The 15521-nt window shown below is 37.6% G+C and overlaps 1 protein-coding gene across 1 annotated transcript in view; it reads left to right on the top strand.

Annotated features, from left to right (window-relative positions):
* Positions 1 to 15521, top strand: part of BAZ2A (bromodomain adjacent to zinc finger domain 2A) — a 218841-nt gene that overhangs the window by 11907 nt on the left and 191413 nt on the right. Inside the window, exons 7-13 of the mRNA XM_053705512.1 lie at positions 846 to 1532; positions 2366 to 2426; positions 2631 to 2739; positions 3844 to 3945; positions 5773 to 5992; positions 6138 to 6199; positions 8116 to 8160. Coding sequence (XP_053561487.1) covers positions 846 to 1532; positions 2366 to 2426; positions 2631 to 2739; positions 3844 to 3945; positions 5773 to 5992; positions 6138 to 6199; positions 8116 to 8160 — 1286 coding nt within the window. The remainder of the gene's footprint in view (positions 1 to 845; positions 1533 to 2365; positions 2427 to 2630; positions 2740 to 3843; positions 3946 to 5772; positions 5993 to 6137; positions 6200 to 8115; positions 8161 to 15521) is intronic.

Below are 15521 nucleotides of genomic sequence, written 5' to 3'. Positions count from 1 at the left end.
CATGTTTCTGCCCTCTCCAATTATCTTGGGAGAAGGATCATAAGGATAAATCTCAAGCTCTTTATGGGAGGTCTTATCTGAAATCTCAGCAGTCAAAGCATCAGAAAGCTTAATCTGTATGGAACAAATGTAGCCCTAAAGACAGCAACTGTCCAATAGATTATTTCTTAACACTAATATTATCTACAGACGTAGCAGGTATCTCAAGATCCTGTGCTTCTTGGAGAAGCACAATGAAGTTCAAACAAAAATCCTCCTTTCAACCAAAAAGGTCGCTTAGCAATGACAATTGTGTGCTTAACGTAGACTGGACAGAAAATGCAGAGAAAATAAACTAGGAAGCTGAAGCTTGTTAGTCTAGAAAAAGCTACTTTAAATAACATAAAGGAACAGAATAATGGTCAATCTCAGAAATTAAGTAAATAATATTGTCATGTTGATACAGTCAGTTTATGCCCCCAGCTTCATCTTTGCTTCTCATGCAAGCCACAATATAAACAAAAGTAGGTTTACATTACACAGAACAGTGTATGAGCGTTGTTCTTGTGGAATAAAAACTGTTTATTAAATCTTTGGTACTGAAATTTAGATACAGTTTTAGAATGACAATAATATATATTTGTGGAAATGGCTAAGGAAAATGTAAAGGTAATCAGCAGGGGGGACCCTCTTAGTCATTACAGTTCATAAAGCCTCTGGAAGTGCTTGTATGTTGTTATAACTGTGTGTGGGGGGGGGGTCTTACTATGCAACTTCAGAAGAGACAAATTTGAAGGGGCTGATGGTGGTCATGGTTACAATTTTCATTCAGAAAATTTGTTTTAAATGTTTTCATCTGTTTCCAGACAGTCAATCTGCATTGGATTCAGGGACTGAGGGAGGCAAAGCTGAAGAACAAAATCCTGCAAACGGGGTGCCTGAAGTGAATGAAGGTTCTAGGGGAAGCGCAAGCAAGGGCTCAAATATTGCAGAAACCAACAAGTCTAATAGTGATCAAGGTTCTGATGGAAGCCGAACAGATGAATCAAATATTGCAGAAACCAACAAGTCTAAAAGTGATCGAGGTTCTGATGGAAGCCGAACAGATGAATCAAATATTGCAGAAACCAACAAGTCTAATAGTGATAAAGCTTCTGATGGAAGCCGAACAGATGAATCAAATATTGCAGAAACCAACAAGTCTAATAGTGATAAAGCTTCTGATGGAAGCCGAACAGATGAATCAAATATTGCAGAAACCAACAAGTCTGTTGATGAAGATTCTGTAGAAAGAAAGGCTAAAGAGCCAAGCAATAAATATGGTAGTGCACCTGAGAAATCAATAGATTCTGAGGATCCAGATACTTCATCATGTTGTGTTACTGAACTAGATGAAGATGCCGGGGGAAGCAGAGTTGAGAAGCAAAACTCTGGGTATTATAAAAAGATGGATGATGGCTCTTTGAATGCAGTAATCACAGAAAACACATACCCAGAATCCAGCACTGTACATGAACCAGAGCAAGAAGAATTCAAGCCTAGAGAAGAGAGAGGTGAATATTTCTCAAAATCTGCCTTTAAAAGCATGATTAATCTTTAGACTTCCACAGACCTTTGTTACTCCTGTAATGTTCATTAATTAAAATAAAGGTATGCAAGGGCTAAAAGGCTGCTTAAAATGTATAGTAAACAGATCGAGTTTACTCAGGTTAGAGTAAAAGTAACCAAATGACATAAAAATACTGTTTCACATGGCTTTAGTAAACCTTCTTACATATGACAGTCATTCTAAAATTGTGACTTTTTTATAGTTAAAAACTTTGTGTCATGTGGCCATGCTAGATAGTGTGTTGTGCTGCTGATTCTTATAATAATGAAAGAATATATTTAATTTGGTTGTTCCTAGTTAAACCACAGTACTTTTAAGGGAAAGTCTAGTCAAAATTAAACTTTTATGATTCAGATAGGGCATGCAAATTTAAGCAACTTTTCAATTAACTTTTATCATCAAATTTGCTATGTTCTCTTGGTATTCTTTGTTGAACGCTAAACTTAGGTAGTTTCATGTGTTCATTTCTAAACCATTAAAGACTGCCTCTTATCTCAGTGCATTTTAACAGTTTTTTTCACAGCTTGATAGTGCGTTCATGTGGGTCATATAGATAGTCAGCACTGATTGGCTAAAATGCAAGTCTGTCAAAAGAACTGAAATAAGGGGGCAGTCTGCAGAGGCTTAGATACAAGGTAATCACAGAAGTAAAAAGTGTATTGATATAACCATGTTGGTTATGCAAAACTGGGGAATGGGTAATAAAGGGATAATCTATTCGGCTTTGTTTCCATTTTATTACATTTAGGGTTTTGTTTTTCTCTCATTAAACTTAAGGTAACTTTCATCGGCGCAGAATTGCCACACCTGAAGAAGTGCGTCACCCTATTCTGCATGGGTAAGTCATGTTGTTTCATGGGTCATCCCTTTCAGTAGTAGGGAGACAACTGCTTCCGGATCTTTTGTTCATAGTGCTAGTGTGTGCTCTCATTTTTGCTTGGGAGTTAATTCTTTCTATGAATATTACTAATCTATCTAAAATGTAACCACCTATGGCAAAATAGTGTCAATGCAAATTTTAAAATGAATGGTTTCCCTGCAGGTGGAAAAGGGAAGTCAGAATAAAGAAAACCAACAGTCGGTGGAGGGGGGAGACCTGGTACTATGCTCCCTGTGGGAAAAGGATGAAGCAGTTTCCAGAAGTCATAAAGGTAAAGTCTTTTGTGATTAGTAAAAGCTTGATTCCGGGCCTTCTTATTTACACATCCAGCCACTGGAAATGATCCATCACCTATGCTTTTTAGTAACATCTATATTCTAATGGTATTTCCATTTTATCTTCCGCTCCAATTTTTATTTTGCTTCTCATTTTACTAAAGTCAGTCTAATGTTTAAGTAGTTGGATTTCTGTTGCTAAAACATAATTGTTTCTAAGACTGAGCTGTTAATTGTTCTCTTACACAGCTGCTTCATTCCCTAAAATGTCATGCAGTAGATCATTCAAGAATCGCCAGAATAAAGCAAAGCTGTTTGTGGTCATTACTAAAGGGCCACTATAGTGTAAAAATTACATTCTCTAATCCATTATAGCATGTAACTTTAACTCTAGCGATGCTGTAATTATATGTGTTTAACCACAGCAAAAGGGTTAAGCACATGGTTAAAGTCCTGCTTGAAACCCACAGAGCACTACTGGTCCCGAGCAGAAAGTGACGCAGATCCAACCAGAAGCTCTGTTAGCACGTCTCAGCAGTTTAACTAGTGCTGCTGATTGGATCAGGTCTTTAAGTGCTTTTTTTCAATTATTAAGGCCCTATAACTTTTTTTCTTGCTCATCCACATCAAGTTACTTATTAAATCCGGCTACCAGTAGTTGTGCCGCATATATCATTCATTTTGTGTAATAAATTTTGTTGGTCAATATGTGTTTTGTAATGTGATCAGTAGAGTACCTGAGGTCATGGTTTAGATCTACTATGAATGAAACTGAATTAAACTTTTTTTTTTTTTTTTTTCCTATTTTAGTTCTGTGTATTTTACTAGCTTTGTGTAAAATTGTATTTTACTAGTTCTCGATAGCTTGATAAATGCTGATAACAACATACAAGTAGTTGGATAAGTGGTAATGTATATTATTTTGTATATGTATGAAAATCCAGTGGAAAAAAATCGGGTAAATTTATACACGGGCAGATTTCAAGCTTAAATATTTCAAGCTAGCTTTACATGGCAGGTTTTAAATCTTAAGAAATGTAGATGCAGAGCACTTATTTGTGTGCAGTTATAATAATCCTGTGTTTGATCCCTTTGTTTAGTATCTTTCTAGGAACCCCAGTCCTGTAGTCCGCAGGGAACATTTCAGCTTTAGCCCTAGGATGCCTGTTGGAGACTATTACGAAGAACGGAATACAGCAGAAGTGAGTGTTTTCAGGAGTGATCTCTTGGGACACTTCTGTGATATTTTAATAGGTTGCTTGGCATAAGGTCATCATTAGCTTTCAGCATTGTTCTTATAGAACAGATATATTGTCTGTGTTCAAGAACAAACATATTTTATATACATATGCATTTACTAATTAGTTCTATTTTTTATTTATTAAATGTTTCTAATTATATTTCTTAACAAATAAACATTAACATAGATCCAGTACCTTTTACATTAATAGCAGCAATGGATTATAGTCACATACTGTACATAACTAGAGAGTAATGAAGATATTTGTCGCTGTCAACATACATTCTAACAGTATTGTGGTCTGTATCGTTCAAAAAAAAAAAAAGGAAGGGGGGAAAAAAAGAACAAGTATACATCACAATGCATATCTGGGAAATATAATCTTGTATTAGGTCTATTTTTTATACTGATTCTTGTTCTGTTCCCTTACTCCTTTCAACTAGGTAAACTCTGGTACTTATTTTAAAGCTTTGATATTATAATAAAGTTGTTTTACAGAAACTTTTACTGTTGGGAAACTAAATAAAGTGTGATTTGATAATACTTTTTATACCTGTCAAAAATGATTCTCTGCTTCAACATTCTTACTGGATTCATTAATTTAATAAATTGCAAGAAATCACCATTTCCACTTTTTAAAAAGCAGTTAGACACTTTCCTACCACAAGTTAATGTTCTTTATAACAAAGTAATGGAAGGAGCTCTTGTAGCTGATACATAAACATAGTTACATAGTAGATGAGGTTGAAAAAAGACAGAAGTCCATAGAGTTCAACCTATACAAATCTAAAATATATACAAAAAGCTCCAGCTAAGATTAAATAATCCCACTAAAAGGTGACCCATTTAATACTTGCAATCATATCCATGAATTTTGTTTATAGACAGAAATGTATCCAAATATTTTTTTAAATATATCTAGGGTATTGGCATTCACTACCTCCTTTGGTAATGAGTTCCACAATTTTATTGCTCTTACAGTGAAAAAACGTTTCTGTTGCAGGAGATTAAATCTCCTTTCCTCCAACCTTAAATTGTGACCTCTGGTCACAAACAATTTTCTTGGAATAAACGGAGCTTCTGCCATCTCTGTTTATGGGCTTTGAATATATTTATATAAAGTAATCCGTGGCCGGACTTTTAGCCGACGGACACTTGGCCGACTGACACTTGGCCGAAACACAAGTGGCTGTCACATAACAGTCCGGCTACGAGATAGATAGATTAGATAGATATCTAAATAGATTAGATAGATAGATCAATAGATGCAATAGATACATTTGATAGATACGATAGATACGATAGATTTGATAGATAAATAGATAGATTTGATAGATAGTTTCCCAGACAGAGAATTACAAAACGTGCGGCCTGGGACCCATGGTAAGGTTCCCAGAGGCAGTTGCGGCGCCCGAGGCTCTGATTAGAACAGAGCACTCTGGAACGTATCTGCCCTCAGCCGAAATCGGAACATTCTTTAGCTTTCTGTCTGTCAGCCAAATGTCCGTCGGCCAAATGTCTTTCTGCATTTTGTCAGAGCACCAAGTAATCATGTCACCTCTTAAGCGCCTTTTTTCTAAAGAAAACAGACAGACCCAGTTTGGCTAGCCTCTCCTCATAGGTTCAATTCTCCAATCCCCTTATTAGCTTTGTGGCCCTTCTCTGAACTTTTTCTAGTTCTGCAATATCTTTTTTTTTTTTTTTTAGGAACACTTTATATAATTATTCAGTTAACAATGTAATAATTGTAAGAAAATCACTACCAATCTAAAAACCACTACTGCTTTAGGGAATACAATGGATACAGCTGAGCTCAGAAGAAATTCCTTCACGAATTTTGGCCATCACAGGAAAGAGGGGGCGTCCTCGTAACTTGGAGAAAGCTAAAGCAAAAGAGAACAAGGTGAAACGAGGGAGGGGAAGACCCCCAAAAGCAAGGATGATACACCTGCTAAACAAGCCTGATGCAAAACTATTGAAAAAGCTGGAAAATAAGATGGAAAATCAAGGTATATGTGATTAATTATTCTAAACTGTTTTAATCACTTGCTGGATTACCTTCTGAAATGACCCCCCCCCCCCCAATTCTTTCTAGTATACAGATTTTACGATTTAACATTTTTAAAATGCAATCTACTGTTTTTACTTATTCAGAAATTCTCAGCGATGAAGAAAAGTTGCAACTGAGAAAGTTGAAGAAGAAAATGAGAAGAAAGGTAAGTTACATTTAATGTAACTGTAGAATAGAGGATTAGTCATGACTTCTAGATTTGACAATACCATGGTAACAAATATTCTTGATGAGAGGAGCCCTTTTACATATTCAGTTTCTTGTAAAAAAAAAAAAAAAAAAAAAACAGATGCAAAATTGCAAGCGCTTTTACCTTTTTATCTGCAAAGTGGTAAGATGAGGCTTTCTTTATTTGTTTTTTGAGTGGGGGGGTGTAGATGTTATGCCATTTTATACAATAACTGAATTTAATTAATTAATTAACTGTAAACTCACATTTTTAGGAAGCAAACTTTTTAATTTGAAATGTAAATGATTTCTCAGAAGTTGATATAATCTTTTTATGCTTTTTTTAAAATTTATTCCAAATGATACATTTTACATGCTGGAGTGTATTAAATTGTTTACAAATAGCTCATTTACCGTTTTATATTGGCATTTGAAATAGCTGATTTTGCTTGTGGTTTACATATACAGAAAGTTTCTACACTTTCCAAATATAGGCAATAGAATAAATTACCCTACCAGTGGGAAGTAGGGGAGAGCTGAGCAATAAAATGTTAATTTTCAACAGTTCTCTCTAAGTTGCCTGATGATAAAAGATTCTCCTGCTTGGAGAAAAATTGTAGTGCAGACTTAATAGGGGCTGAACTCACTGAATCCTAAAAGAAATAGGGTGGAACCCCCCAGCACTGTGATATCACTCAGGCAAATGTTTGCTATAATTGTTAAGGGGGTTTTCCCTGCATTTCTGTATATGAAGGAGAGACAAGCCCAGTGCAATAAAGCACTGCATGACGAGAGTTTTGTTACTTACATTGTGTGCTTTGTATTATATATTACTATACACTTAAGATTGGGACCTTTTAGTATTATTAGTATTATTTGAGCTCTGCACTTTCTATTTTCTATTTACATACATTTAAAAATATGTATTTCATATAAAAAAATAAACCTAAAGAAGCAATTCCTTATAATTTAATACTCTGCTGCTTGTGTAACAGGTCATTGCAAACATATAAAGTCAAAACAATTTTAAAGTACACTGTCCCTTTAATCTCAAGCTTACAGATTTACATGAGGATTTTGTGTATGCAAGAAACTTTAGAGAACAGTTTTTTTTTTTTTTTTAATGATTACTGCACATACTAAAATTATGAAGTAGGAAGGGAATACTGAATCCATATAGGTTTGTGTTAAACCAGCATTGTGAAATGTAAGTTTCAAAAGCTTGCTTCCAGCCCAAGAGTCCTGTCTCTGTGTACAAGATGTGTGCTATGTACATTATCTAGTGCATTATGTGCCTTGTAGTTTGGCATGAAATCACTGGGAGAGGGCATTTTATTTAAGGGACATTCAAATGCAAAAATACTCCAATGAATAGGAGGATTTTTCTTTTGCATTAGAATGTACCTTTTAATTGCTTATGTGCTTGCTAATAAACCTTTTTTTATGATGCAACAAAAAATGCTTTATTTTGTTAATGTCCTTCTATACTTCTTTTCATGACTATCTTTGTAAGGATGTGGTGGTCATATTTTACTGGATTTTGTGCACTTAAGTAATTCCAACTCTGATGGATAGATACCACATTGTTCATAAATGTACCCTCCATCACCTACACTTTTTTACATGCCCAGTGTCATGGTATTGCAGTAAAAAAAATATGGCATATAAAAGTCTTGAGTAAAGTTTCAGAGGGGGCTAACCTGTTGAATTCTTTTTAATGATATGATTTAAATAAAGGAGTGTGCTTTTACAAATTGAACACACTGATAAATATATTTTTTTTTAAATATTGTATATTTCTATTTGCAAAGTAATACAGTAAGGAAACTTTGGAACTGTGATTTTTCTTAAAGACAATGGAAACATTTACAAGTTTTCTGATTTATTTTCAAGGCAAGAAACCTGGAAGCTAAACAAGAGGCTGCCAAGAAAGCAAAAGTGAGTACTGGACACACAGTCGGCAGTGTGTATATAGGAGTATATATGTATGTGTATGTATGTAAATGTGTGTATATATGTGTGTATATATGTATGTATATATATATATATATATATATATTCCTCTGTAGGGCTCTGCACACACTTTCTTAAATTCTCAGCTGCCCAGGGTGCATTTAAATCCAGCAAACAAATAGAAAGCACTCACTGGGTCTTCAAAAATAAAGTTTCAATTTATTTAAACTAAATATAGTGACGTTTCGTGGAGATTATCCCCGTCTTCAGACCATATGATATGGTCTGAAGATGGGGATAATCTCCTTGAAACGTCACTATGTTTAAAAAAAAAAAATAAATAAAAAAATAAAATAATATATATATATATATATATATATATATATATTACACACACACACACATATACTCATACTCACAGACTGGACTGGGTACACATCCTAGGCCGCCCGGATCACTGACAGACAGCTGCAAAGTTCCGAGCAACCCAGGCTGTTAACCCCAGAGCAGCCTGGGTTTATAATGCTTCCCTGAGGGCCTGTCACCCAGGCTGCTCTGGGGTTAACTGCCTGGGTTGCTGGGAGGTTCCCAGTTGGTTTGTTTGGAAGTATGCATTGTGTGGGTGCTGGTTTAGGGTCCCTGGAAGGGGGAGACCTTGTTGTGGTCCTGGGCTTGATCCTTTGGCGTCAAATCTATATCTATATCTCTATCTATATATATATATATATCTCTATCTATATATATATATATATATATATATATATATATATATATATATCTCTCTCTATCTATCTATCTATCTATCTATCTATCTATCTATATATCTAACACAGCTCCAGCTCTACCCTCCTTGCGACAACTGCCTAGGTGCAGAGATGCAGATACATACAAAATAAAGATTGCACTCACAGGTCTTTCAACTTAAGTACAAGTACTTTTTTGTGGAACGTTTTCGGGCATTTAGTCCCCTTCGTCAGCATACAACAGTGATAAAATACAAAACTTTTATAGTGTTGGCAAACAAACAAACCTCTTACCTGAACGGCGCCAAAATAGCGTGAATGGAACGCAGCTTGCGTTCCACTGAATAATCAAAACCGGAAGTACAGGTATGTCACTTCCGGCCATACGAGCAATATCAAAAATTTACTGAATCAGTAATATCGTTGTTTGTATATCCATAGTGCACAATAACAAAACATAAGCTTGTGTAGCATACTTAATGCCATCTCATCCCTATATTACAAAGAGATAGAAACCGGAAACGGAGCAACCCTATGTTTACATGGTTGCTATGGTTACGGCCAATATCATTACCAATCTTCCGTTTCTATAAAGTGCGAATAATTACTTATTGCAAACAACATATATCGTGGTGCTCAGTAGTACAATAGATAATAAAAAAGCTTAGATACCTTCTTTTTCAAATAAAGATAGCAAGAAAATGAAGAAAAAATGATAAAAAAAAAATATGGGTAAATTAGAAAGCTGCTTAAAATTTCATGCTCTATCTGAATCACAAAAGAAAAACATTGGGTTCAGTGTCCCTTTAATGTAGGATGATGGGCACTGTCAAAGTGGAGTAAGCTATTGCGATCAGTTTCTTTCCTAAAAATATCTGTCTTAAACCCAAAACCATGCTTAATCCGTCACATCCAAAAAAAAAATCTATTTTAACTTCACTGCAAGATAATTTGAATTTGATATTGTTAGTAGAGTGGTTCAATTCATCAATAAAAAGTTCAAGGGCGGGGCGTGTCTGGACCAGCAACTAAGATGGCCACACTTTTTAGAGCTCTCCACTAAAGAGTCTCAATCTATTAAAAAACATGAGCTATCTAAAACCATCCAATGCAGATTATGGCATTAACATGAAGAGGAAGTTTATCTGTGCCGAATGATTTCATTATTATATTTTTGAGAGACCTAAACGGAGCTAAAAGTTGATATCTCAGCACTCCCACTCGGGCAACTAGGTTTGCACAGGGAATAACATAACAACTTCGGATACACTAGATTGCCAAATAATGGAGGATTTCTATAAAGAAATACGAGCCCTGTTTGCTGCTTTGGAGAGGAAGATGCTAAGTCAATTTAAAGATCTCTCCCATCTACTTCAGGCTAACGCAGTGCATGGGGGTACAAAGGCAACAACAATGGAGGAGTCAGAGGAGGCGGACGTATGGCACCCACACATAGAGAATAAGCCATTCCGCTCAACCTCTCGAAACAGCGCCACAATTTGTACACCTCGGCAGATCTTGAATTCCTCTGGCAACCGCTGGGTAACAAAAGGAGGTCCACAGGTTCTTGGGGAAGATCTCGATGGAGGTAATGGACGATGGCTAATGCCGGATCTTTACCTAGATGACGATCTCCAAGACACCATTGCAACCCATAGCTTTCAATCTAGCTTGCGGAATAGTTTCAGCAAGGATCAAGTTGGTGCAACTACATGTGAGTCTGGCCTCCATCACGCTTCCAATCCACTAACGCTACAGCTTAAGGCAATTTACCGGACAAGGCAACGAGCAAAATCTCAAGAATCAATCCAAGTCTTGAAGCCCAGAATATACATCCTTCTCGATGATACCATCACTATTGCAAGGTTATGGGGCCGCTCCGCTACACCTCCAGCTGCTTTCTCAAAAATAGATCCCAGATTGTATCTGCCTACCATATTCTCTAAAAAGGGAGTCGGGTAGCCACCATGGATGTCACCGGAGTGCCTTTTACTGTTGTGAGTAGCTAACGGCAGCATTTTTAAATATATGCGGTCAGTGTGCTCTTTACAGCTAGTGGACAAGGCCTCCTTTCATCTAATAAACAGCAAGGGACACTGGTTATAGTGAATCTACACGCAATATGATATTTGTGAACAATGACAGTTTCCCAATAGATTCCCTTGTTGTACTTATTGCTGTCCTGTAATTAGGAAACCGGCTACAACTTCAGTAACTTTCTTTAGCAAATCTTCAATTTATGTTTAACCTCTAGTACTTCTACCAGGTTGTCGTCATTCTTCTTTTTATGTTATTTTGTTGTGCATGTGGTTTTCTGAGACACTAATTTCAGTAAATGCTGTTCCCTGATTTTGCATACTTTATATCCTTCTCACAAGTTTATCTAAGATATTAATATGGAACAATGGTATGGGCAATATCTTGGTATCTAAGTTAATTGCAAACTAGCTGCGGGTAACAACCAGTGTTTTTATGCTGATATAGTTGAGGTCCCAGTATTTTATATGTATATAAAATGCAATTTCGGTGATAAACAGCTTTCATATCCCATAACAATGGTTTATAAAATTACATATAAAGTAGTTAAGTCGAACTTTATCATATGCAAGCTTAGTGAGAAACCCCCAACCCAATCATCATTATTTGTATTATTGAAACTCCAACTATTGCTTATACATTGGTTACATCCTGGTTATGGCTTCTAAGCTTCTAAGCAGTGAGGATGTTGATCGGTTCCTAAACATAACAAGATGCTGGTTAATGTGTGTTTTTTTTTTTTTTTTTTTCTCCAACATTGGTGTGTCCGGTCCACGGCGTCATCCTTACTTGCGGGATATTCTCTTCCCCAACAGGAAATGGCAAAGAGTCCCAGCAAAGCTGGCCATATAGTCCCTCCTAGGCTCCGCCCACCCCAGTCATTCTCTTTGCCGTTGCACAGGCAACATCTCCACGGAGATGGTTAAGAGTTTTTTGGTGTTTAAATGTAGTTTTTATTCTTCTATCAAGTGTTTGTTATTTTAAAATAGTGCTGGTATGTACTATTTACTCTGAAACAAAAAAGGATGAAGATTTCTGTTTGTGAGAGGAAGATGATTTTAGCAGACAGTAACTAAAATCGATTGCTGTTTCTACATAGGACTGTTGAGATGAAGTAACTTCAGTTGGGGGAAACAGTTAGCAGACTTTTCTGCTTAAGGTATGACTAGCCATATTTCTAACAAGACTGTGTAATGCTGGAAGGCTGTCATTTCCCCTCATGGGGACCGGTAAGCCATTTTCTTAGTCAAACAAACAGAATAAAGGGCTTAATATGGGCTAAAAAACTGGTAGACATTTTTATGGGCTAAATCGATTGCTTTATTTGGGCATATTATTCAGATTTAGGCTAACAATTGGCATTTATAATCTTGGGGAACGTTTATAAAACGGCAGGCACTGTGTTAGACACCTTTTTCAGTCAGGGGACCTTTCTAGTTATAGACTGAGCCTCATTTTCGCGCCATTACTGCGCAGTTGTTTTTTGAGAGCAGGGCATGCAGATGCATGTGTGAGGATCTAAAAATCACTGAAAAAGCTTCTAGAAGGCGTCAATTGGTATCGTATTCCCCTCTGGGCTTGGTTGGGTCTCAGCAAAGACTATAGCTGGGACTGTATAGGGGTTAAATTTAAAAACGGCTCCGGTTCCGTTATTTTAAGGGTTAAAGCTCTGAAATTTGGTGTGCAATACTTTTAATGCTTTAAGACACTGTGGTGAAATTTTGAACAATTCCTTCATACTTTTTCACATATTCAGTAATAAAGTGTTTTCTGTTTGAAATTTAAAGAGACAGTAACGGTTTTGTTTTAAAACGTTTTTTGTGCTTTGTTGACAAGTTTAAGCCTGTTTAACATGTCTGTACCTTCAGATAAGCTATGTTCTATATGTATGAAAGCCAATGTGTCTCCCCATTTAAATTTATGTGATAATTGTGCCATAGCGTCCAAACAAAGTAAGGACAGTACTGTCACAGATAATGATATTGCCCAAGATGATTCCTCAAATGAGGGGAGTAAACATGATACTACATCATCTCCTACTGTGTCTACACCAGTTTTGCCCATGCAGGAGGCCCCTAGTACATCTAGTGCGCCAATACTTATTACCATGCAACAATTAACGGCTGTAATGGATAACTCCATAGCAAATATTTTATCCAAAATGCCTACTTATCAGAGAAAGCGCGATTGCTCTGTTTTAAACACTGAAGAGCAAGAGGGCGCTGATGATAATTGTTCTGTCATACCCTCACACCAATCTGAAGGGGCCATGAGGGAGTTTTTGTCTGATGGAGAAATCTCAAATTCAGGAAAAATTTCTCAAGCTGAACCTGATGTTGTGACATTTAAATTTAAATTAGAACATCTCCGCGCACTGCTTAAGGAGGTGTTATCTACTCTGGATGATTGTGACAACTTGGTCGTTCCAGAGAAATTATGCAAGATGGACAAGTTCCTAGAGGTTCCGGTGCCCCCCGACGCTTTTCCTATACCCAAGCGGGTGGCGGACATAGTAAATAAGGAGTGGGAAAAGCCCGGCATACCTTTTGTCCCCCCCCCCTATATTTAAGAAATTATTTCCTATGGTCGACCCCAGAAAGGACTTATGGCAGACAGTCCCCAAGGTCGAGGGGGCAGTTTCTACTCTAAACAAACGCACTACTATTCCTATCGAAGATAGTTGTGCTTTCAAAGATCCTATGGATAAAAAATTGGAAGGTTTGCTTAAAATGATTTTTGTTCAGCAAGGCTACCTTCTACAACCAATTTCATGCATTGTTCCTGTCACTACGGCAGCGTGGTTCTGGTTCGAGGAACTAGAAAAGTCGCTCAGTAGAGAAACTCCATATGAGGAGGTTATGGACAGAGTTCACGCACTTAAATTGGCTAACTCTTATTTTAGATGCCGCTTTGCAATTAGCTAGATTAGCGGCGAAAAATTCAGGGTTTGCTATCGTGGCGCGCAGAGCGCTTTGGCTAAAGTCTTGGTCAGCGGATGTGTCATCCAAGACAAAATTGCTTAAAATCCCTTTCAAAGGTAAAACTCTATTTGGACCAGAATTGAAAGAGATTATTTCAGACATCACTGGGGGAAAGGGCCACGCCCTTCCACAGGATAGGTCTTTTAAGGCTAAAAATAAGTCTAATTTTCGTCCCTTTCGCAGAAACGGACCGGCCTCTAATTCTGCATCCTCTAAGCAAGAGGGTAATGCCTCACAACCCAAACCAGCCTGGAAACCAATGCAAGGCTGGAACAAGGGTAAGCAGGCCAAGAAGCCTGCCACTGCTAACAAAACAGCATGAAGGAGTAGCCCCCGATCCGGGACCGGATCGAGTGGGGGGCAGACTCTCTCTCTTTGCTCAGGCTTGGGCAAGAGATGTTCAGGATCCTTGGGCGCTAGAAATAGTTTCTCAAGGTTATCTCCTGGAATTCAAGGAACTACCCCCAAGGGGAAGGTTCCACAGGTCTCACTTATCCTCAAACCAAATAAAGAGACAGGCATTCTTACATTGTGTAGAAGACCTGTTAAAGATGGGAGTGATACACCCAGTTCCAATAAAGGAACAAGGAATGGGATTTTATTCCAATCTGTTCGTAGTTCCCTAAAAAGAGGGAACGTTCAGACCAATTTTGGATTTGAAGATCCTAAACAAATTTCTCAGGGTACCATCGTTCAAAATGGAAACTATTCGAACGATTCTACCCACCATCCAGGAAAGTCAATTTATGACTACCGTGGATCTAAAGGATGCGTACCTACATATTTCTATCCACAAAGAACATCATCAGTTCCTAAGGTTCGCTTTTCTGGACAAGCATTACCAGTTTGTGGCCCTCCCATTCGGATTAGCCACTGCTCCAAGGATTTTCACAAAGGTGCTAGGGTCGGGTCCCTTCTAGCGGTTCTAAGACCAAGGGGCATTGCAGTAGTACCCTACTTGGACGACATTCTAATACAAGCGTCGTCCCTGTCAAAAGCAAAGGCTCATACGGACATCGTTCTAGCCTTTCTCAGATCTCACGGATGGAAGGTGAACAAAGAAAAGAGTTCTCTGTCCCCGTCCACAAGAGTTCCCTTCTTGGGAACAATAATAGATTCCTTAGAAATGAGGATTTTTCTGACAGAGGTCAGAAAATCAAAACTTCTAAGCTCTTGTCAAGTGCTTCATTCTGTTCCTCGTCCTTCCATAGCGCAGTGCATGGAAGTAGTAGGATTGATGGTTGCAACAATGGACATAGTTCCTTTTGCACGAATTCATCTAAGACCATTACAACTGTGCATGCTCAAACAGTGGAATGGGGATTATACAGACTTGTCTCCAATGATTCAAGTAGATCAAAAGACCAGAGATTCACTCCGTTGGTGGCTGACCCTGGACCATCTGTCTCAGGGAATGAGCTTCCGCAGACCAGAGTGGGTCATTGTCACGACCGACGCCAGTCTAATGGGCTGGGGCGCGGTCTGGGAATCCCTGAAAGCTCAGGGTCTATGGTCTCGGGAAGAGTCTCTTCTCCCGATAAACATTCTGGAACTGAGAGCGATATTCAATGCTCTCAGAGCTTGG

The sequence above is a fragment of the Bombina bombina genome, chromosome 3 (assembly GCF_027579735.1).
Source record: "Bombina bombina isolate aBomBom1 chromosome 3, aBomBom1.pri, whole genome shotgun sequence".
Taxonomy (NCBI): domain Eukaryota; kingdom Metazoa; phylum Chordata; class Amphibia; order Anura; family Bombinatoridae; genus Bombina; species Bombina bombina.
Note: the sequence above shows the minus strand (reverse complement) of the source record. Positions and strands in the feature narration are given on the sequence as shown.